At 37.3% G+C, this 17,470-nt stretch overlaps 2 protein-coding genes across 2 annotated transcripts; one reads left to right on the top strand and one right to left on the bottom strand.

Annotated features, from left to right (window-relative positions):
* Positions 1 to 463: 463 nt before the first annotated feature.
* Positions 464 to 16,840, bottom strand: LOC109088256 (SH3 domain and tetratricopeptide repeat-containing protein 1-like). The gene is given in 19 exon segments (XM_042728332.1): positions 464 to 1,710; positions 2,803 to 2,999; positions 3,319 to 3,470; positions 3,654 to 3,775; positions 3,914 to 4,064; positions 4,579 to 4,759; positions 5,282 to 5,991; positions 5,993 to 6,015; positions 8,203 to 9,116; positions 9,352 to 9,384; positions 11,730 to 11,860; positions 11,986 to 12,181; positions 12,832 to 12,908; positions 12,996 to 13,194; positions 13,294 to 13,434; positions 14,178 to 14,283; positions 14,386 to 14,516; positions 15,352 to 15,417; positions 16,292 to 16,840. Coding segments are annotated over 19 exon segments (3,942 nt in total). The 5' UTR covers positions 16,437 to 16,840; the 3' UTR covers positions 464 to 1,443.
* Positions 9,517 to 11,891, top strand: LOC109088261 (gametocyte-specific factor 1). Its single transcript, XM_019102432.2, has 6 exons — positions 9,517 to 9,882; positions 9,977 to 10,074; positions 10,623 to 10,749; positions 10,846 to 10,929; positions 11,030 to 11,099; positions 11,244 to 11,891. Exons 1-6 carry the CDS (start codon positions 9,819 to 9,821, stop codon positions 11,329 to 11,331), a joined length of 531 nt encoding a protein of 176 aa, XP_018957977.1. The 5' UTR covers positions 9,517 to 9,818; the 3' UTR covers positions 11,332 to 11,891.
* Positions 16,841 to 17,470: the final 630 nt, after the last annotated feature.

Here is a 17,470-nt window from a genome sequence, read left to right as displayed (position 1 = left end):
TTCGTTTCCCCCAAAACCCTGTAGTATTATTCACTAGTGATGGGAAGTTCGACTCATTTCCGCGAATCGGTTATTTCGAACAGTTCGTTTCAGAAAACCGGATCAAAATCAGAATCAGCTATTCTACTTCACGCAGCTTTATTTTTAATTAAGGCATTTGTTGTCATTTCATGAGTTTGGGCTATTTCTGCCTTGATTCGGCTCAGAAAAACAGCTTTAAAGTACCAAATTGCAACTTCATCATTACAAATGTGCAAATACACATTTAAATGCATGACAAAGAATATAGAATATAATTTCAATAGAAATGACATTAAAGTATATTTTAGTTTACCATAAACGATTGTCAGAACATTCTACAGCATTCTTTAACCATATTTCATTATGAAAATAAATAATTATGAAAGTACTTGTGCTTAAGTTGGACAAAGCACTCTTAAATTCAACAAATTGCATTTAATATAAATTTAAATTATAATACACTTTAATTTAATTGCAATTAAGATTCAGTTAAATGTGCGAAAACATACATTCAGTACACACTGTAAGTATGCTAAAGTGTACTTCTTTTTCACAAAGATCCGACACAAGTAACTATTCTTTTACAAACAGTCACATATCATCGTTTCAGCTTTCTCCAGTGCACTAGGTCTGCTGATTGTCCCCTATCTGATCTGGACTGAGTGATAATGAACTGCTTGGATAGTACCAACATTTCTATTGTTAGGATGAAAACCAAAAGAGTAGAACTGTGATTGTAGGATCTTGACAAGGGCTCACTAGTACTCAAGGTTTGCATTGTCATAAATTACCTTGATACATTAAACTGTAAGGAATTACATATTAAATCAACTTTTTATTGGTGACCAGGGGGTCATAATCTCTTTTTAGCACATTCATCTGAGTGTACTCAGTGCACTCGACCCTACAGCGCCAGTGGATTTGTTTTCACTGAGCTGGGTGGGTTTGGACCAAGTCATTTATTTCACCAGGCATGAACATGTTTATTTAAAACTATAACTCCTGTCATTCTCTGCACTTAGCACAAACAGAACAGCCCTTGTTGAGGTAAAAATGTGTTCACTGACATCACTTGCATGTGTCAAACGAAGGTAATACGATTTTACAGAATGGAAAACCAGAAACAACAAATTCTACATTTTTTGACAATTATTTTCCATAAGAAAGAAAGGAAGAAAGAAAGAAAATTGTATCTGTTTGTTGGTTACTTCCAACATGGGTTACTGAGCCAAATGGACAATTCCTGAAAGTTGTATTGCTTACACTCCAGTAAACACTCGCTGGACCAATCAACATGTCTCATGAGTCAGACGTTCCGTAAATCAACTAATATACATCACATCCAGCAAATAAAAGTAAACATGGGAAATTCACACACAAGTCAAATCAAAAGCAAGTTTCATATCCCATTAGAGTCCTGCTCTATCTTGTTGCCCCAGTTATTGTGTTTTTGTACTGGGCTGTGGTCCTGAAGCTGTAGTCTGGTGCCAGGTTGATACGACGAATATGGAGATCATTAGCGAAAGCTCTCGCTCGCTGGTAGAAAAACAGCGAGAGCTCACGGTCCATGAGACAGTTGTGATAGATGGTGGCCAACTGAGTGCACAGCTCTAGCTGGGACCTCTTGTTGCCCAGATCCATAGCAGCAGCCAAGGCCAGGTGATAATAGCCAGCAGCATCAAATGGGTCTTGAATACAGAAGGAGAGAAGATTTACAATATTAGTTGCTATTGTGTTATTAAGAGATTAAAACAGAAGTCCCATTGTTCTATTAAGAGATTAAAATACTAGTCCTATTATTCTATCAGGAGATTTAAATATTATTCATACAGTATTGTTCAATTAAGAGTTTAAAATATTAGTCATTGCTCTATTCAGAGATTAAAATATTATTGTTCTATTAAGAGATTAAAATATTACTCCTATTATTCTATTAAGAGATTAAAGTAGTAGTTGCTATTGAGTTTAGTGCTGTGTTCTTTGCATTTTGAAATATCATGGTTATAGACAATACCAGGACATCACGACACCCCTAACTGACACAACAATATTTCTTTTTTTTTTTTCTTTTTTTTTTTTATATAATGATTATTGTCAATACCATACCCCTAATGGATAACACAGCTTCCACACTCACTCTTGCAGCAGTGTATGGAACACCAATAGTCCAAAATCAAACCTCACCAAATGCCAAATGTTAGTAAAACACAAGCAATGGTGATTATATAAAAAACGGTGATACTTGCTTAATAACTGGTCGTCTCTCAAGCACTGCACTGTGTTCATTTAGATGCGAGAAGCTCATGATCCAGTGTAATAATAATTAAAACAATAATATTTTGAATAATAAGTATCATTAATACTATTACATAGTCATATTGAACAAGGAAAAACAAGTTTTCCTTCTTTTTTGTCCTTAGATGATCACATGCCTAGATATAGCATGTGCTCTATATAATTAAATATAAATATATTTTCATTCTGAATATGAATAAGCTTCTATTTTGAGGTGTGAATAAATGATAATTTACAGAGTATGTATTTAGACTGCCACCTTCTGGTCAATTTAGAATCTGGAGTTTAATGTGTATTTTATTTTTTATTTTTTTTCAGTTTTGACTTTCACTTCTCCCAACTTTATTTGTAGAGACAACTATAAGTAAGCTATTCTTACACTGATTTCCCATTCTACTGCAGTCTCACATTATTGCTCTCTGCTTGTTTTATCATCGCGACCAGCGTGAAGTTGACTAAACCAATGGCAGACATCCACCGGCTTACCTTAACATCATAGAAGACGATGTCTCCAAGTGTTTTGTAAACCCGGACATAGTACAGGGTTTCCTCATCGTACTGCAGGGGTGAGGGGCACAGGGACAGGGCTTTCAGAAAGTGGTGCTCTGCCATTTCAAACTGACCCAGACAATGGTACAATGTGGCGAGTCGATGGAATGCCACCCGCTCATTTAAATCATCAGCTGTGAGAAAACACACAGATGAAGGGAAAGACTGTTATCTGTCTTTAAAGGTTTTTGGCTGTGTTCTGTCATGAACATGAGTTTACCACGTGTGCTTTATTCTCAAAACAGACTAAATATCTGGCAGAAAGCCACAATCTGTGAAGGATCATAAATCAGTACAATACATTGAATAACTTGACTTTAAAAGCCACAGTTCTACATAACAAGGTTTAAGGGGAAAATGTTGCCAGACTGTTATGAATGTACACAATATATTGTACAAATGAAACATACAAAACTGTAGAGTGCTTGAGTGTGTGTGCACGTGTTAACCCACCCAGACTGAAGCTAATGTCTAATGCAGTTTGAGCATACTCAATGGCCTCTGAACACTGTCCCAGCTGCAGCAGGAGCTCTGAAAGCTTATTACACAGCCTAAGCTGAGAGCGCACACTGCTCGTCTTCACCGCGATGGGAAGGGCTCGGTCTATGAACACACAGATACAAACGTTCACAGCACACAGGCACACAAACTGCAGGATTATGATTGTGATTAACGTTTTCTAATAAAAACTATTGTAATAAAAGAAATAACAGGGACCTGACAGTCACAGAGTGCAATAACAACACAGTGTGATTCCCTCTTCGTCAACAACGTGTGCATGACCTACTCTGTAAAAGCAGATGGCTTTCTCCCTGTCCCGTGAACTGTTGAAGAACACATCTCCAGCTGCCTCCAACATCTCCAGGGTGAAGAGTGTGTCTCCTGTGCTCAAAGCCATGTCTTGGGCTACCTGTTACAAAGTTCACATAATAATATTTAAATTTGATTTAGAGCTTTAATTTATGCTTTCATTTAACCTGCCTATGGTTCCAGTAACAGTAACTCCTAAAACTGTAGGCAGAAATGTAAAAATGAAGGCAGCTTTCACCTGCACGTAGAGGTCCACTAGCTCCGTCTGTTGGAGGATGTGGTAAATCTTTCCCGCCTTTAACCAGGCATGAGCCTCCTTGCGTTTTCTGCCCAAGTCAATGAAGATGCCCAGGCTTCGTTTGGTGTAATCTAAAGCAGCTCTATTGGCTCTGTGAGATGACATGACATACTTCAGTAAGTCTTTCTGCAGTCAGTCTTTATAATAATGTGTGATGCCTTACTACTGGCAACTCATTTTTATTGCAACAACTTTGGGCTAAACCACTATGTCCTTCCTGGATACATAAATGGAGTGAGAAGTTTATTATATAATTCACACAAAAAATAAAATGTCATCAATTGCTCACCCTAATGTCATTCCAGACCTATATGAGTTTCGTTTATTACAAAAGAAGATATTTTTGAAGAATGTTGAATATGTCACTAACCGTAATTTTGATGGAAAAAAAAACAACATTTTCAACATAAAAGACATTTAAAAATATATATAACAGTAATTTATGTTTCACAGAAGAAAGACAATAAAATGACATTCAAGAATGGAGTGAAGTAGGGTGAGTTAATGACTACAAAAAATTGGAAACATTTTTGGATGAACTATTCATTGTACTGCAGTGTATGTTCAGAACATCTCTCTTAAATCTTATAATAAGCAGGTCTCACTTCTCGGTAGCCAGGTTCAGGTACAGCTGGCTGATCTTCTCCAGTATCTCTCCCTCTAAGCTCTTGTCTCCTATCCGCTGAAGAAGGTTCAGCTGGTGCTCGTTGTAGATGATACACTGGGCTTCATCCGGACACACCTCTTCGTAAAGCTGACACAGGTGACGTGTGGCTTGCAGCTGGCCTGTTGTCATACAAAGAAGAATATAATTTTGAGAGATAAGTCTGGTGATCAGCAAACCTGATAATAAACTGGACTGGATCTGGACATGATAGAATGTAGCCAGGTGGTTCAATTTATGAATGCATTTTTTTTTATTCCGAATAATATCCACAGACATGAACAATAGGGACAAGTATCAAAGGGATAGTTCACCCAAAAATAAATATTCTGCCATTATTTACTAATACAAATTTCATCGACTTTTTTGAAACATCAAACTATAGGAGGAATGGACTTTCAACATACAGAAATCTCACAGGTTTAATTTAAAAATATGTTCAGTGAACGAAAGTCTTATTGGTTTGGAATGAAATGAGGGTGAGTAACTGATGACAAAGTTTTTAAGTTTTAAAGAAATTACATCAAGTAATTTGGGGTTTTATGTTCACTTACAATCAGAAGCCGAACTGTAATGTCTCACTTACATCAAACTGTTCTAGATACTGATACTTGCACTATAATACAAATATGATAAACACTTACTATCAATGTGATTGATAAACATGGCACTCAGCAGGGCCCATTCGTAGTATATTTTCCCACTCTCATGGTTTCCTTGGGAAACAAAGTGTTTTCCCAACTCAAGAAGCACTAAAATAAAACTGAGTTCATGCTCTTCATCCTCAAGCTCAGAGAACAGCTCCACTGACTGGGTGAGGTATTCCTCTGCCAATCTTTTTGCCTTGATTTGCAAACACATGAATCCAAAGTTGGCCAGTGCTATGGCCCAGTTACGTCTATCCTCAAACTCCTCGCATATCTCAACTGCAGCCTGGTAACTCTCAGCGGCCTGTCGGATGTCCGCTGAATGTCTGTATGAAATGGCCCGCATGTTGTAAACCACTCCTTCCAGCTGAGTAGTACAGTGCTCGGGAAGCGATGAAAGCACAGCGTCTAGCACTTCCAGAGCTGTGCTGGGTTGCTGGTTGCAGATGTACAGCCACGCCAACCACAGGAGAGCAGCAGTAGTGTCTGACTGGCCAACGCTGGACATACCGCTGTGGTCGAGGACAGTGGACATGTAGCGAACAGCTCTGTCAGGCATGCCGTGGATATGGAAGAGCCAGGACAAGCATAGAGCGTGGATATGACCCAGCACAGGCTCCTTGCTGGGGGACACTAAAGCAGCGGCACGGGTCAGGTATGGAGCCACTTGTGTTGGGACGGCCACTCCATACATCTCTAATGCATTTACAGTGTGACACGGTGGCTCCTACCTGGGGGGGGGGGGGTTTTTTGGGGGGGGGGGGGGGGGGGGGGGGGGGGGGGGGGGGGGGGGGGGGGGGGGTTGGGGGGGGGGGGGGGGGTTGGGTTTGGTTACAGTGTGACACGGTGGCTCCTACCTGTGAAAGAGAATGGATGAATCCATAAATCAATTTATATTATTTGATTAATATCAAAATTTGGTTATTTTTATATTAAATTAATGGTATTAACTCTTTAATTTATTGTTTAATTAAACAAAATGTAATTGTAATGTGATTTTTCATGTTATTTTATTATTTAAATGCACTTTTTTTTCTTAAATTTTTGCTGTGACAGTGCTGCTGCCTGTGAAAGAGAATATATAAATGGAAAAATCCTTACTTTTTTTAAAGGGGTTATATGATGCAATTTCTATTTTTTCTTTCTCTTTGGAGTGTTACGAGCTCTTGGTGCATAAAGAAGATCTGTAAAGTTGCAAAGACTAAAGTCTCAAATCCAAAGAGATATTCTTTATAAAAGTTAAGGCTCATTTAAACACACCCCCACATGTCTACATCACGACATGGGAAGATTTGCATAACACCGCCCAAATGTTCACGCAAAGAAAGAATTCGTCACTTTGATTCTTGCTGTTGCCACCGCTGCCATGTTGTGGAGGCACTGGGTGTCAGATGTGTGCAGTGCATTTTATGGAGGAATGTTTCCTGATTCTGGGAATAGACTACAATGCTGGCGCTTCTGACACACAGACTGTAAGTATGTTTACATATTGAAAGGATTTGCCAATGATGATTCAAACAGGGGTTTTGAGCAGTGTAGAGTAGCGCTTGTTGTTTGTCGTTTCTCCAATCACAAATGCAGACATGGTTTTATGTTTACGTGGCGCGATGCAATGCAACGTGTAAAAAATTATAATTTGCTCCCACTGGATGCAACAAATGCCTTGTTTATAATGGGTTTTAATGTTTTTGTCTCTGTGCTCCGGGACACACGTCATCACAGTATAGTAAGGGGCGTAGCATTTCTGTCACACGCTTGAGGTATTCTGCCAATCACAACGCACTGGATAGCTGTCCAATCAGAGCACACCTCGCTTTTCAGAACGATGAGCTTTGTAAAAATCGACGTGTTTCATAAAGGCGAGGCATAGAGAAGAAACATTAATGTACAGTATGTGGAAATAATGTGTTTTTTTAAAACTTAAACCTAATAAACCCAATACATTACACCAAATACACAAAATAATGTTTTTTTAGCAACATCTTATGACCCCTTTAATTTAATTAACTTATTTCATTTTTTGAAATTATTTATCTTAATTTATTTTATTTAGTTAATTTATCTATTAAAGAATTTTTAAATTATTAAATACATTTAATTATAAAACAATTTACCTTTTATTATAAATACATTTGTTTTATTTAATATATATACAGTGGTGGGCCAAACTTATTAGAACACAAGTATTTTTACCAGCATTTTGACATTAATTGTAATAATCCAGTGAGATTTTTGATTGCACAAGGAGTCTGAAAACAGCCATCATCCAGTCTGTCTGGAGTGACGTGAAGAAACAGAATAAACTGAGCAACCTAATTCCAGAAGAACTGTGGCAACGTCTCCAAGATGCTTCAAGAAACCTACCTGCAAAGCAACATTACTGTTAAATGTTTTAGGCACTTGTGTAAAAATGCTATAAAATGAGGATGCTGTCAAATAATGTCATAAATAGATTTTCTTTATCAAATAACGTCTATTAACTAAATTAAATCAACATTTGGTGTTTAAAGCAGCTTTTCAGGTAGCTTTGCAGGTTTCTTGAAGCATCTTGGAGACATTGCCACAGTTCTTCTGGATTTAGTCTGTCTCAGTTTGTTCTGTTTCTTCATGTCACTCCAGACAGACTGGATGATGGTGAGATCAGATCTCTGTGTGCAGCACTGGCTGTTGTCAGTCTCCTTGTGCAAACTAAAATCTCACTGGATTATTACAATTAATGACAAAATGAATGTTTGGAAATGTAAACTGATATTTCCTACTGACACACTACAGCAAAAGACAGAAATAACTGACTTAAAAACATTTTTAGCTGGTGAAAATACTAGTGTTCTAATAATTTTGGCCACCACTGTATTTTTTTAATGTAATTTAAATAATATAAGTGCTTCCTGAAACCACTATCAAGGTATAGCACACACCTGAAGTGATGCTCGCTTTGCACAGCTTTCAGCCAAGCGTGGCTGTCTCTGGTCACTGTAGAGTCTTGCTAACACCAGGAAAACTTGGCTCAATGTCTCATCACATGCGTCAGGAACTTCATCAGCAAGGATCAAAAGCCTTTCAATGAATGGGATTGCACTCAAGCCGTCTTTAAGCTTCAGGTGGAGCTTTGCCAGGAGGAAGCAGGCTCGTGCCTCAGCAGGCAGATTCTTAGCCAGGACGGCTTTTTTTAGTACATATTTCAATACCTCAGGATCCTCACAGCCAAACAAACAATCAGGGACAGCCATCAACAAAGCAGACAAGCGCTCTGAAAAACTGGAAAATTTTTCATGGTTCTTCTGTGTTAGGTAGATGAGTGCCAGGTTGGAGTAAATGGCAGAGAGCAGAAACATATCTGTGAAAGAGTCCCTGGGTACATTCAAGGCTTCCTCATAATAAACCCGAGCCTGAGAGAACTTTGACCTCCCTGCACAAAGCTGTCCAAGAAGAAAACAAATTCGACTCTGCGCCCAAGAGACTCGCTTCTTTCGTGCCAGTTCTCGAGCTACGCCTAAATATGCCACTATCTCCTCTTCATCAGAGTGACCCTCGAAATGTGAGAGGAGGAATTCTGGGTAAGCCCTGTACAAAAGCAGGAACCCCGGCTGGTGCTCACGGCTGCTCAAGAATGAAAGCAGTGCATGATGTTCATCTGGACTGGTGCTGTCCTGCTCGAAGCAGACAGAAAAGCGTGGGATTTCCTGGGACGACTCTGTATCATCCGCATCTTTCTTCATTTGTTGCTTGCTGCTGACCGATGAAACATCATTTCTTTGAGACTCATCTACCTCACTCAAAATGTGCTTGACTTTCTGTTTTAGGTTGTTTAATTCTGTCTGATGAGTCTTGTCTGGAGACAAAAAATAACCTAATGAATAAATGTGTTTAAATAAAATAGAAATAAACAGATCACTATTTTAATTAGCCCATCCTAAGCATCAATCTAGACATTAGTCATTTAAATATACAAAAAATAACTCTTTACACAAATAAAATTCTATTAAATAATTAGTAATAGTTAGTTTCGTTTTATTTGCTCTGAATGAACAAACAAATAATGAACAAACAGATCGATAGATACTCACTTTGAACTGATCCTGGAATTTCTTTTGCTAGATCTGTGGTATGTAAAACAAATAAAACACGTTTGTTAAAGGAAACAAATTAAGAAAGAATTAAGAAATGTAAACACATATATTTAAATCACGTTTCCTGTCATGCTGGTTCATTTCCTTGCGCTTTAGCGCCTCAAGTGGCCTAATAATGTAAATCACGTCAGGTGCTTTAAAACTATTGATTACACGGCAGAATATACAACAGTAACGTCCCATCGCTGTTAGTTCAGAACTGTTGTGGCCCAGTGCTGACTGTCTGTAATTTACGTGAAATATAACCCGCAAACACAGTAACCCGCGCAATCTTAAGCATTATTTCTCTCTTCCGTTGGCGTTGGTTTTATGTTTTTATAAGCACCGCGATTTGTAGACGACCGTTTTAGTGATAACGCCGTTCTGTTCTAGCAGTTAAATCCGCTGGACAGTGACTGAGAAAGATGCCGAAGAAAGGCAGCGACTCAAAGAGCGTTCTTACAGCTCCTCGATGGGAAGAAGTTCAAGGTAAAACGCAGATTGAGCGCCAATAACAGCAGCACTAAATAAGCCATCGGTTTATATTATTTTACAGTTGCTTTCATTATTACGGGTTTTACAGACTTCTGCAACCCTGACAAACTGCTGTTGTGCCCCTATGACCCAAATCATCTGATCCGGGCCTGTCGGTTCCCATACCACCTCATCAAATGCAGGAAGGTGCGCGTGCAGAAGCCTCCACAACAAACATCCGTTTTACTTTTTAATTTATTCATCCCCACATTGTTCTGTTATGAGTTATAATCAGTTCTTAACCAGTAAACATTCAGTGAGGCCACAAGATTACTTCCAATCATTTAAAGTTTTTAAAGTATCTTAATTAAAATGCTAAAAAAACTTAGGCCTACAAAATGTACTGTAAATGGTCCACTTGAGAGAAAATAGGCAAATCTGTATTTTGACAGCTTTAAAGACAGCTGCCTTACAAGCATTTCAGTGATTCAGCAGCTATTTTATATTTAAATATAATAAATAGTAAATTAATTCTTGAGTTTTGACATTTTGAATAACATTACGAGGTCACATGGTAAAAAAATTAATTAAATTAAACATTTGCATGAATATAATATAACATGAATTTACCAAACAGACAGGGTTATTACCAAGTTACTGATTTAATATCAGCAACTAGACTTGCATTCCTAGAAGAAAACTACTTCTGTTTCATCGTGATGATAATATATCTGTGGTCTTCATGTCATTTGTAGAATCATCCTGAATTGGTTGGTGAATTATGGACGTGTCCATTCAATGCACGCCACTTGATGAGAAAACATGAGCTGTCCCATCATATCTCAACCTGTGTGGACCGGTGCTCTGTTAATGACACCTGCGGTAAGCTCTGTTTAACCCCTTCACCTTCATCACAGTGGATTATTGCAGACACACTCTGTGCATAATGGATTCTTAATGTTCAATGTTCAATGGCAGTGGCCAGTGACAAGACTGATAGCAATTTTCAAATCCCAGTGAGCACCTGGACTGCGCCTGTGTGTGATGAAGACTGGGATGAAGGTAACACATCTATTATTATACCCCAAAGATACAATTTTGAACTTGTAAATGAGCATAATATGGGCTTTTTTTAACATTGGATTGTGTCTGTGCCTTACAGAGGTGGACAAGCATGTAACATCAGCGCCATCTTTTGTCTGGGACGTGTCCAAATCACTTCCTCAGGACAGGTCAGTATAGAGCTAGCTTCACAACAATGCAGTAGCATTTAGGATTCCGTTTTTTCATAGTTGGCAATGGATCCTTTTGATCAGATTGGTTGAATTTTCAATGAATACTACAAAATCGTGACAGCACATCTCTCTCTGTATTAGGGAGAACCCCAGCACTCCAGGCAATGTGATTGCAGGTCTCAGAGCACCACGAGTTCTTCCCTGGATGAGCAGCTGTACTGATTTTTGATTTTTTTTTTTTTTTAGTGTGTCAACCATGTCAAGAATATTCCTGTACAAAAGACATTGAATCCTGATTGTGTTGGTTGCTTGTTCTGGCACTAGTTCTTGCAGTGACAAAATAGTTTTCTAATCTTCAGTTTAGTTTCCCAAAGGTGGAGCAGTAAAGATGGTTTAGGTTCTTAGCTGTGTTTACACCAAACAAAAGAAAAGCTTACGACCAGGATATACAGAAGACTTTAATAGATGTGTTTTGTGTTGTCATAGTTGCTTTGTGCCTGTAATTCTACCTCTGTGGTCTGTTAGTAGTTTTTTTTCTTCGACAAATGCTGTTCATAGCACAGATACTGTTGTAAAGGCAATTTATAAATCCTAAAATGTTAATATTGAAATTCCTGTGAGCCTTACCAAGTTTGTAGTTTGTGCCAACATCAGACTGGCATATTTTCTTCAATAAAGCAATAGTGTCCTCTTTAATTTTGTTCTGATCCAAGGTAGCAATTTGTCTATCCTCGTCTTTCAAGAATATGTCTGATGATCTGTAATGGAAGCAGAAGATCAAGTTTTAAAGTGTCGCCTGCAAAACTGTGAAAACTATCATTTAAGACAAACCACACAACAGAAATACTACTTGAAATATTCATACAATGATACAAGCACTTACTCACAAAATGAACTGGTTGTTTTGACCAGGTTGGTTTTGACGAGGCCGATATCCCCAGTTCTCTCCGATTTTCCCATAAACCAATCAAAACAGGCCACCAGCAGGCCCAGGATGATGATACGTTCACCAGCCTGGAAACTCAGTTCATCTGGTCCATCAGCATTATACTCTTCTGTGGCCTCACAGACCCCTACTGCTGTGAGAGATATTGTTACAATTGTGATGATGACATTATTTTATTTTATTTCTAGTTCCTAAAAATCCTAAAAACAAATTCAAGTTTCTAAATATATAAATCTGCAGATTATGTGTGCAGCTTATATCCACTTCCTCTCTTCACTTATCTTTTTTTATTATTCTAAAGCTTTTTGCTTTACAGCTTTTTCAAATTTTGTCATTTTACATTACAAAATTTTATATTTTAAATAAATGCTGTTCTTTTGCACTTGTTATTCATCACAGAATCCTAAAAAAATAATAGGCAGCACAACCATTTTCAATTACATTGAGAAAATGTTTCTAATAAGATATCAACTTGAAATAATTTTTTAGCACCAATTCAGCATTTTACAGTGATTTCTGAAGGATCATGTGACACTGGAGACTGAAGTAATGACTGCTGTAAATTAACCTTTGCCATCACAGGAATAAACTACATTTTGAAATATTTTAAAATAGAAAACAGTTATTTTAAATTGTAATAATATTTCACAATATTAACATTTTTACTGTATTTTTGTGGTGAGCCTAAGAGACTTCTTTCAAAAGCATTACCAAAACTTACCAACTGCAAAACACTAAACAGGATATATTAAATAAAGTACAATTATTTAAACATTTTCTCACCAATCTGGAAGGGAAGGTCACTTGTGTCCTTTCCACCACCCACTAATATACTCTCTGGGCAGGACTTTAGAAACCACCTTGGGAAGTAAAAAAAAAAAAAAAAAGTTATATGTTATGTTGATTTTGTCAAGAAGTTAATATGTAATTCATAAGGTGACACATACTCATGAAAGGGAATGACTGGCTCCAGAGCTGGTTTTGGTTTGGTTCCTCTAGCCCCATCTGCAAGTGACAGCACTGTCCACCCCGAACCTAGGAATGGAGGCTCAAACAAAGCGATGTCCCCCTTCTCCAGATAAAGGTCGCTTCCTGACGTAGAGCTATCAAACATCTGATTTGCTGTGCAGCATCCAAAGAAAGACCCTAAAAAGTAAACAGTATTGTTTTACTATAAATAACTGTCTGTTTCTGAAATTAAATATAAAGTACCGTATATAGTGTGCATAAAGACTTTTTATTTACCTTCTTGCATTAGAAAGCCTTTATACATCAGATTTAGTGTCTCTTCTTTAATTGAGATCTCAATTCCTGAAAGCTGATCAAGGGAGGTTAACCAGAACTCCTGGTTCATGAGAAGGTTTTCCATACACTGACCCAAAAAGCCTGGTGGAAATGACACATTTGGTAAGTCTTATGAGATATTATCTTTTAATATACTGTACACTACCGATTATTGATCCTTCAGAAATCATTCTAATATGCTGATTTGATGCTCAGTTATTATTGGTGCTTAAGTTATTAATATTGGTTCTTTCTATTATTATCATCAGTGTTGGATTCTTTGATGAATGCAAAATTCAGTAGAACATTATTTTATAAAATAGAAATCCTCTTTAACATTCTGAGTGTCTATATTGTCACTTTAGATCAATTTAAGGCATCTTTTCAGAATAAAAGTAATATTTTTTCTCTTTCTCAAATCTATCTTACCCCAAACTTTTGAATAGTAGTATATCATTGATTATAAGATGTTTCTTGAGCACCAAATCAGCATTTCAGATTTCTGAAGGATCATGTGATGCTTTAAATCATAATAATTTCACAATATGACTATTTTTAATCAAATAAATGCAGCTTTGGTGAGCATACATAAGAGACTAAAGAAACATAAAAAATCTTTTTTGGTAGTGCACATTACTCTTACAGCACTTGACATTATTAATAATACAATACAATACAATGTTTATTTATATAGCACATTTAAAACAACAAAAGTCTACCAAAGTGCTGCACAGAGTATGCAAAACAGATCAAAGTCAACAAGATTACAAACAATAAAACGCAAGCTATGCGTACAACATAAATGCATACAACATTATATCCGTGGCACTGAAATAAGAACAGACCCATTTTGTGGTATGTGCTGAACTTCCATATTTCTTCAAGTGTTTTAAAGGTGATAAATATAGTCCTTTCCTCACTATTGATGGATACAAAATGAGCAGACAACTCCTGCAAGACAGGGAAGCAAGTATGTTAAATGTGTGTTTTTATCTGAAATACATTTCAGAAAGGTTTTGAATATTTTATGTAGTCGAATAGGGATGACCATACAGAGATTAAGGCTATGAATGCTGAGAGGTCAGCTTCCAGCACACAAAGTTTCCTGCAAAGCACTTCCTGTGTGCCCTCATCAGCAGGAAGTCGATCTGGCCCCTCCACCATAGCCAGCTGCATAGCCAAAACTGCAACAGGAAACAGTGTATATAGTTAACATTATATCTACCACTGCATCCAACACCAACAGATTAGCCTACACATGGAAAATATTCCAGTCAGCTGTAGTAAACGTGTAAGGAAAGTGAATTAGTGATGTAAAGAGCCAGTCAGTTAATATAAGGTGACATAATAAACCAAACCTTTATACTGCTGTAAATTCCAGGACTAGTTCTACTATTCAATTATAATCTAAAACATTCATCTCAAGAGCAACATTCGTGGTTCAATCCACAGTTTAGATGGTGTATTTGACCATAATCATGTGATGTTTCACTGCTGTGTTTAACAGAGAGGGTTAATAAATGACAGTCGATGGGATTTGTAAAGTCCAATGTATGATCTCTAAAAGTTACTCTTTTTTTGAGTGTGACCAAAGCGGGTCAGAGTTCAGTTAAAGGAATAGTTCATCAAAAAACTGAAACTCTGTCATGTACTCACTCTTACCTTTTACTGTGGAACGTAAAATATATTTCGAGAAATCACTCAGTAACTGTACAGTGGAGGTCTACGGTCACCAAAAGTGTTTGGTTCCCAACATTATTTAGAATATCTTCTTTCGTGTTTCATTAAGTCATACAGGTTTGGAATGACATAAGGGTGGATAAACTGACTTAGAAACTTGTCTCAGAGTACGCTGACCAAGAGCTGCCAACTCTGGACAGTTTTTCTACATTGTATTCTATTTGAGATTATTATGTGATTAAGACAATGGAGGCAATTTACAAAGTCATCAGGATTTATTCATATAAGTCACAGTGTATTAAGAGGTAGTAAGTATTTTATATGGAGAGCTAGATTCACCTGTCGGTATATTATCATCAGAAGCTCCTGAAGTACCTTTGATGCTTCCTCTTGAGGTCTTAAAATCTGAAAAGAAATTTACACACTCCCTTAAACTTAGTCCTAACAATGATGTGGGTCATTTCTGTAATGCTGCAGGATACCTTTTTAACACTTTACTAGATAATTGTGTGGTAGTTTTACATCAGCCTTTCAGAAATGCATATAGTCAAGTACAGACATTTTAAACTTTAATAATTCTAACATAAACAGGCTACCTTTGCAACAAACTTACAGGATGGAAATGAAAACCTGTTAGCCACTGAGGATATACAGAGGCTGTCAATTTAACTTTCATAACTGATCTTTTGAATGTTTTAGAGACAAACCAGTTTACACCACAAAACATCACAGAATCGATTAAATCCATTACTAATATATACTGATGTTTGTGCTGTTGCTTTCACACCAAAATGGTGATGTCATTTCCTAGAGGATGATGCCATTGTTAGTTTCAGGGATTTTACCAAAGAATAACAGGATGGAAAGTGAAGGACACTGAAAAGTTAAATAAAATGATTACCAACTAATTCGATGCTCATAAGATCCAAAACAAGAAATGCCTAGAATTTTAGATTTCCATTCTTCTGTGCTTAGAAGTCATTGCAGAGCAACATCTGCTCAAACCAAAGAACTACTACAATTATTTAGAATTCTCCCATATGTGAGAAATTGTGATAAAAGAAAATATTATTTTTTTTATAGGCCTGTTTTATACATTGTTTTAATAGAGATTTTTATCCAGTAGCCTATCAGACAGTGCAATGTGTTTGGCCAAATTATTCAAAACGTAAGATAAACTTCATACGTTCATTAACATACAAATGCATCACACATATGTTAAGAAACATTATTTCTTTTAATTCTCCGTGCTGGTCGTGCTGCTCAACCGCGTCCGTACCTTTAGATGAAGACTCAATAGCATTATCCCATTCATCGTGTGTGGACTCAGTGGACAGCTCTCTGCGTATCGTCTGAATTCCATCCGGATCGGACTCCACGCCGTTCCCGGTTTTGGACGAGTTTCTACGAACCGCGGCTGACATCCCGTCAGAGTCCCGAGAGGAGAAGCGAATGGTACAGGAATGTCGATCACGCGCTCATCGCGCTGTCACCAAATAAAAGCGCACAGGTGGCGGAACTGGTTTTGAGAGCGTATGTTACATCATACAATACACGGCTGCACGGTCTCATGTCCTTAATGGTGAAGACGAAATGAAACCAAACGTCCAGAACCACAGTCAACAGGTCCAGCTACTCCTTATACACACATGTCGGAGGTGTGTGTGCGTGTGTCTTTTGTGATTTTGGCATCAGTAAGCATTTTTGTTTTAAAAAATAAATAACCTTGGGAAAAACCTTGGCACGCAAAGTTTCAGCAAGAGTTAATATTCACACGGTGTGAGTGAAGAAGTAAAGAATTGCTGGTGGTCCGTATTGTGAGTGTAAACTAGGTGTGTCTCTGTGTATTTGGGTGAACTCAGAAAACTTCAGAGGAAGAGTGTCAGCATTTCCCCTTCCTCTCTGGTTGTAAAGAAAAGTGGAGTTTTCAAATCCTTGTAGCTTTATGTGGATGCAGTCTTTATAGTGGGGGTCAAATTGACCCTAAGTAATTGGCTTTAATGCAGTTAATCAAAAACAATTAAAAGGGAAAAATCATGCAAAAACAGCAAACATTTAACACTGACACCTCTTACCACTGGTCTATAATTTATCAGTAACTCACACTTATGTGTGCCAAGGTTTTTTCTTTTTTAAAAAAACTAAATGCACACAATTTCAGTGCTTTTAAAATACATACATTGTAAAATAAACTGGTATGCCCACTTACCAGTGTCTTATCAATGCAAGAAAAAAAATGAACGAGGGGATTCTATAGACATAGGAAAAAAAAAAAAAAAAAAGATGCATCGTGGTAGAATGGCATTATTAGCCGAATCGAGTATCTGGTTGATGACTTTTTTTTCCCTCACTATATATTTTAAATTCAATAGATTTTCACTTTTATCAGTCATTATTCAGATATAGCTAGGTGTAAGTGATTATCCAGACCCAATCACAATAATTTACCATACTGGAC

Source organism: Cyprinus carpio, chromosome B7 (assembly GCF_018340385.1).
Source record: "Cyprinus carpio isolate SPL01 chromosome B7, ASM1834038v1, whole genome shotgun sequence".
Taxonomy (NCBI): domain Eukaryota; kingdom Metazoa; phylum Chordata; class Actinopteri; order Cypriniformes; family Cyprinidae; genus Cyprinus; species Cyprinus carpio.
The sequence above is the reverse complement of the archived record's forward strand: the minus strand, read 5'-3'. Positions and strand labels throughout refer to the sequence as shown.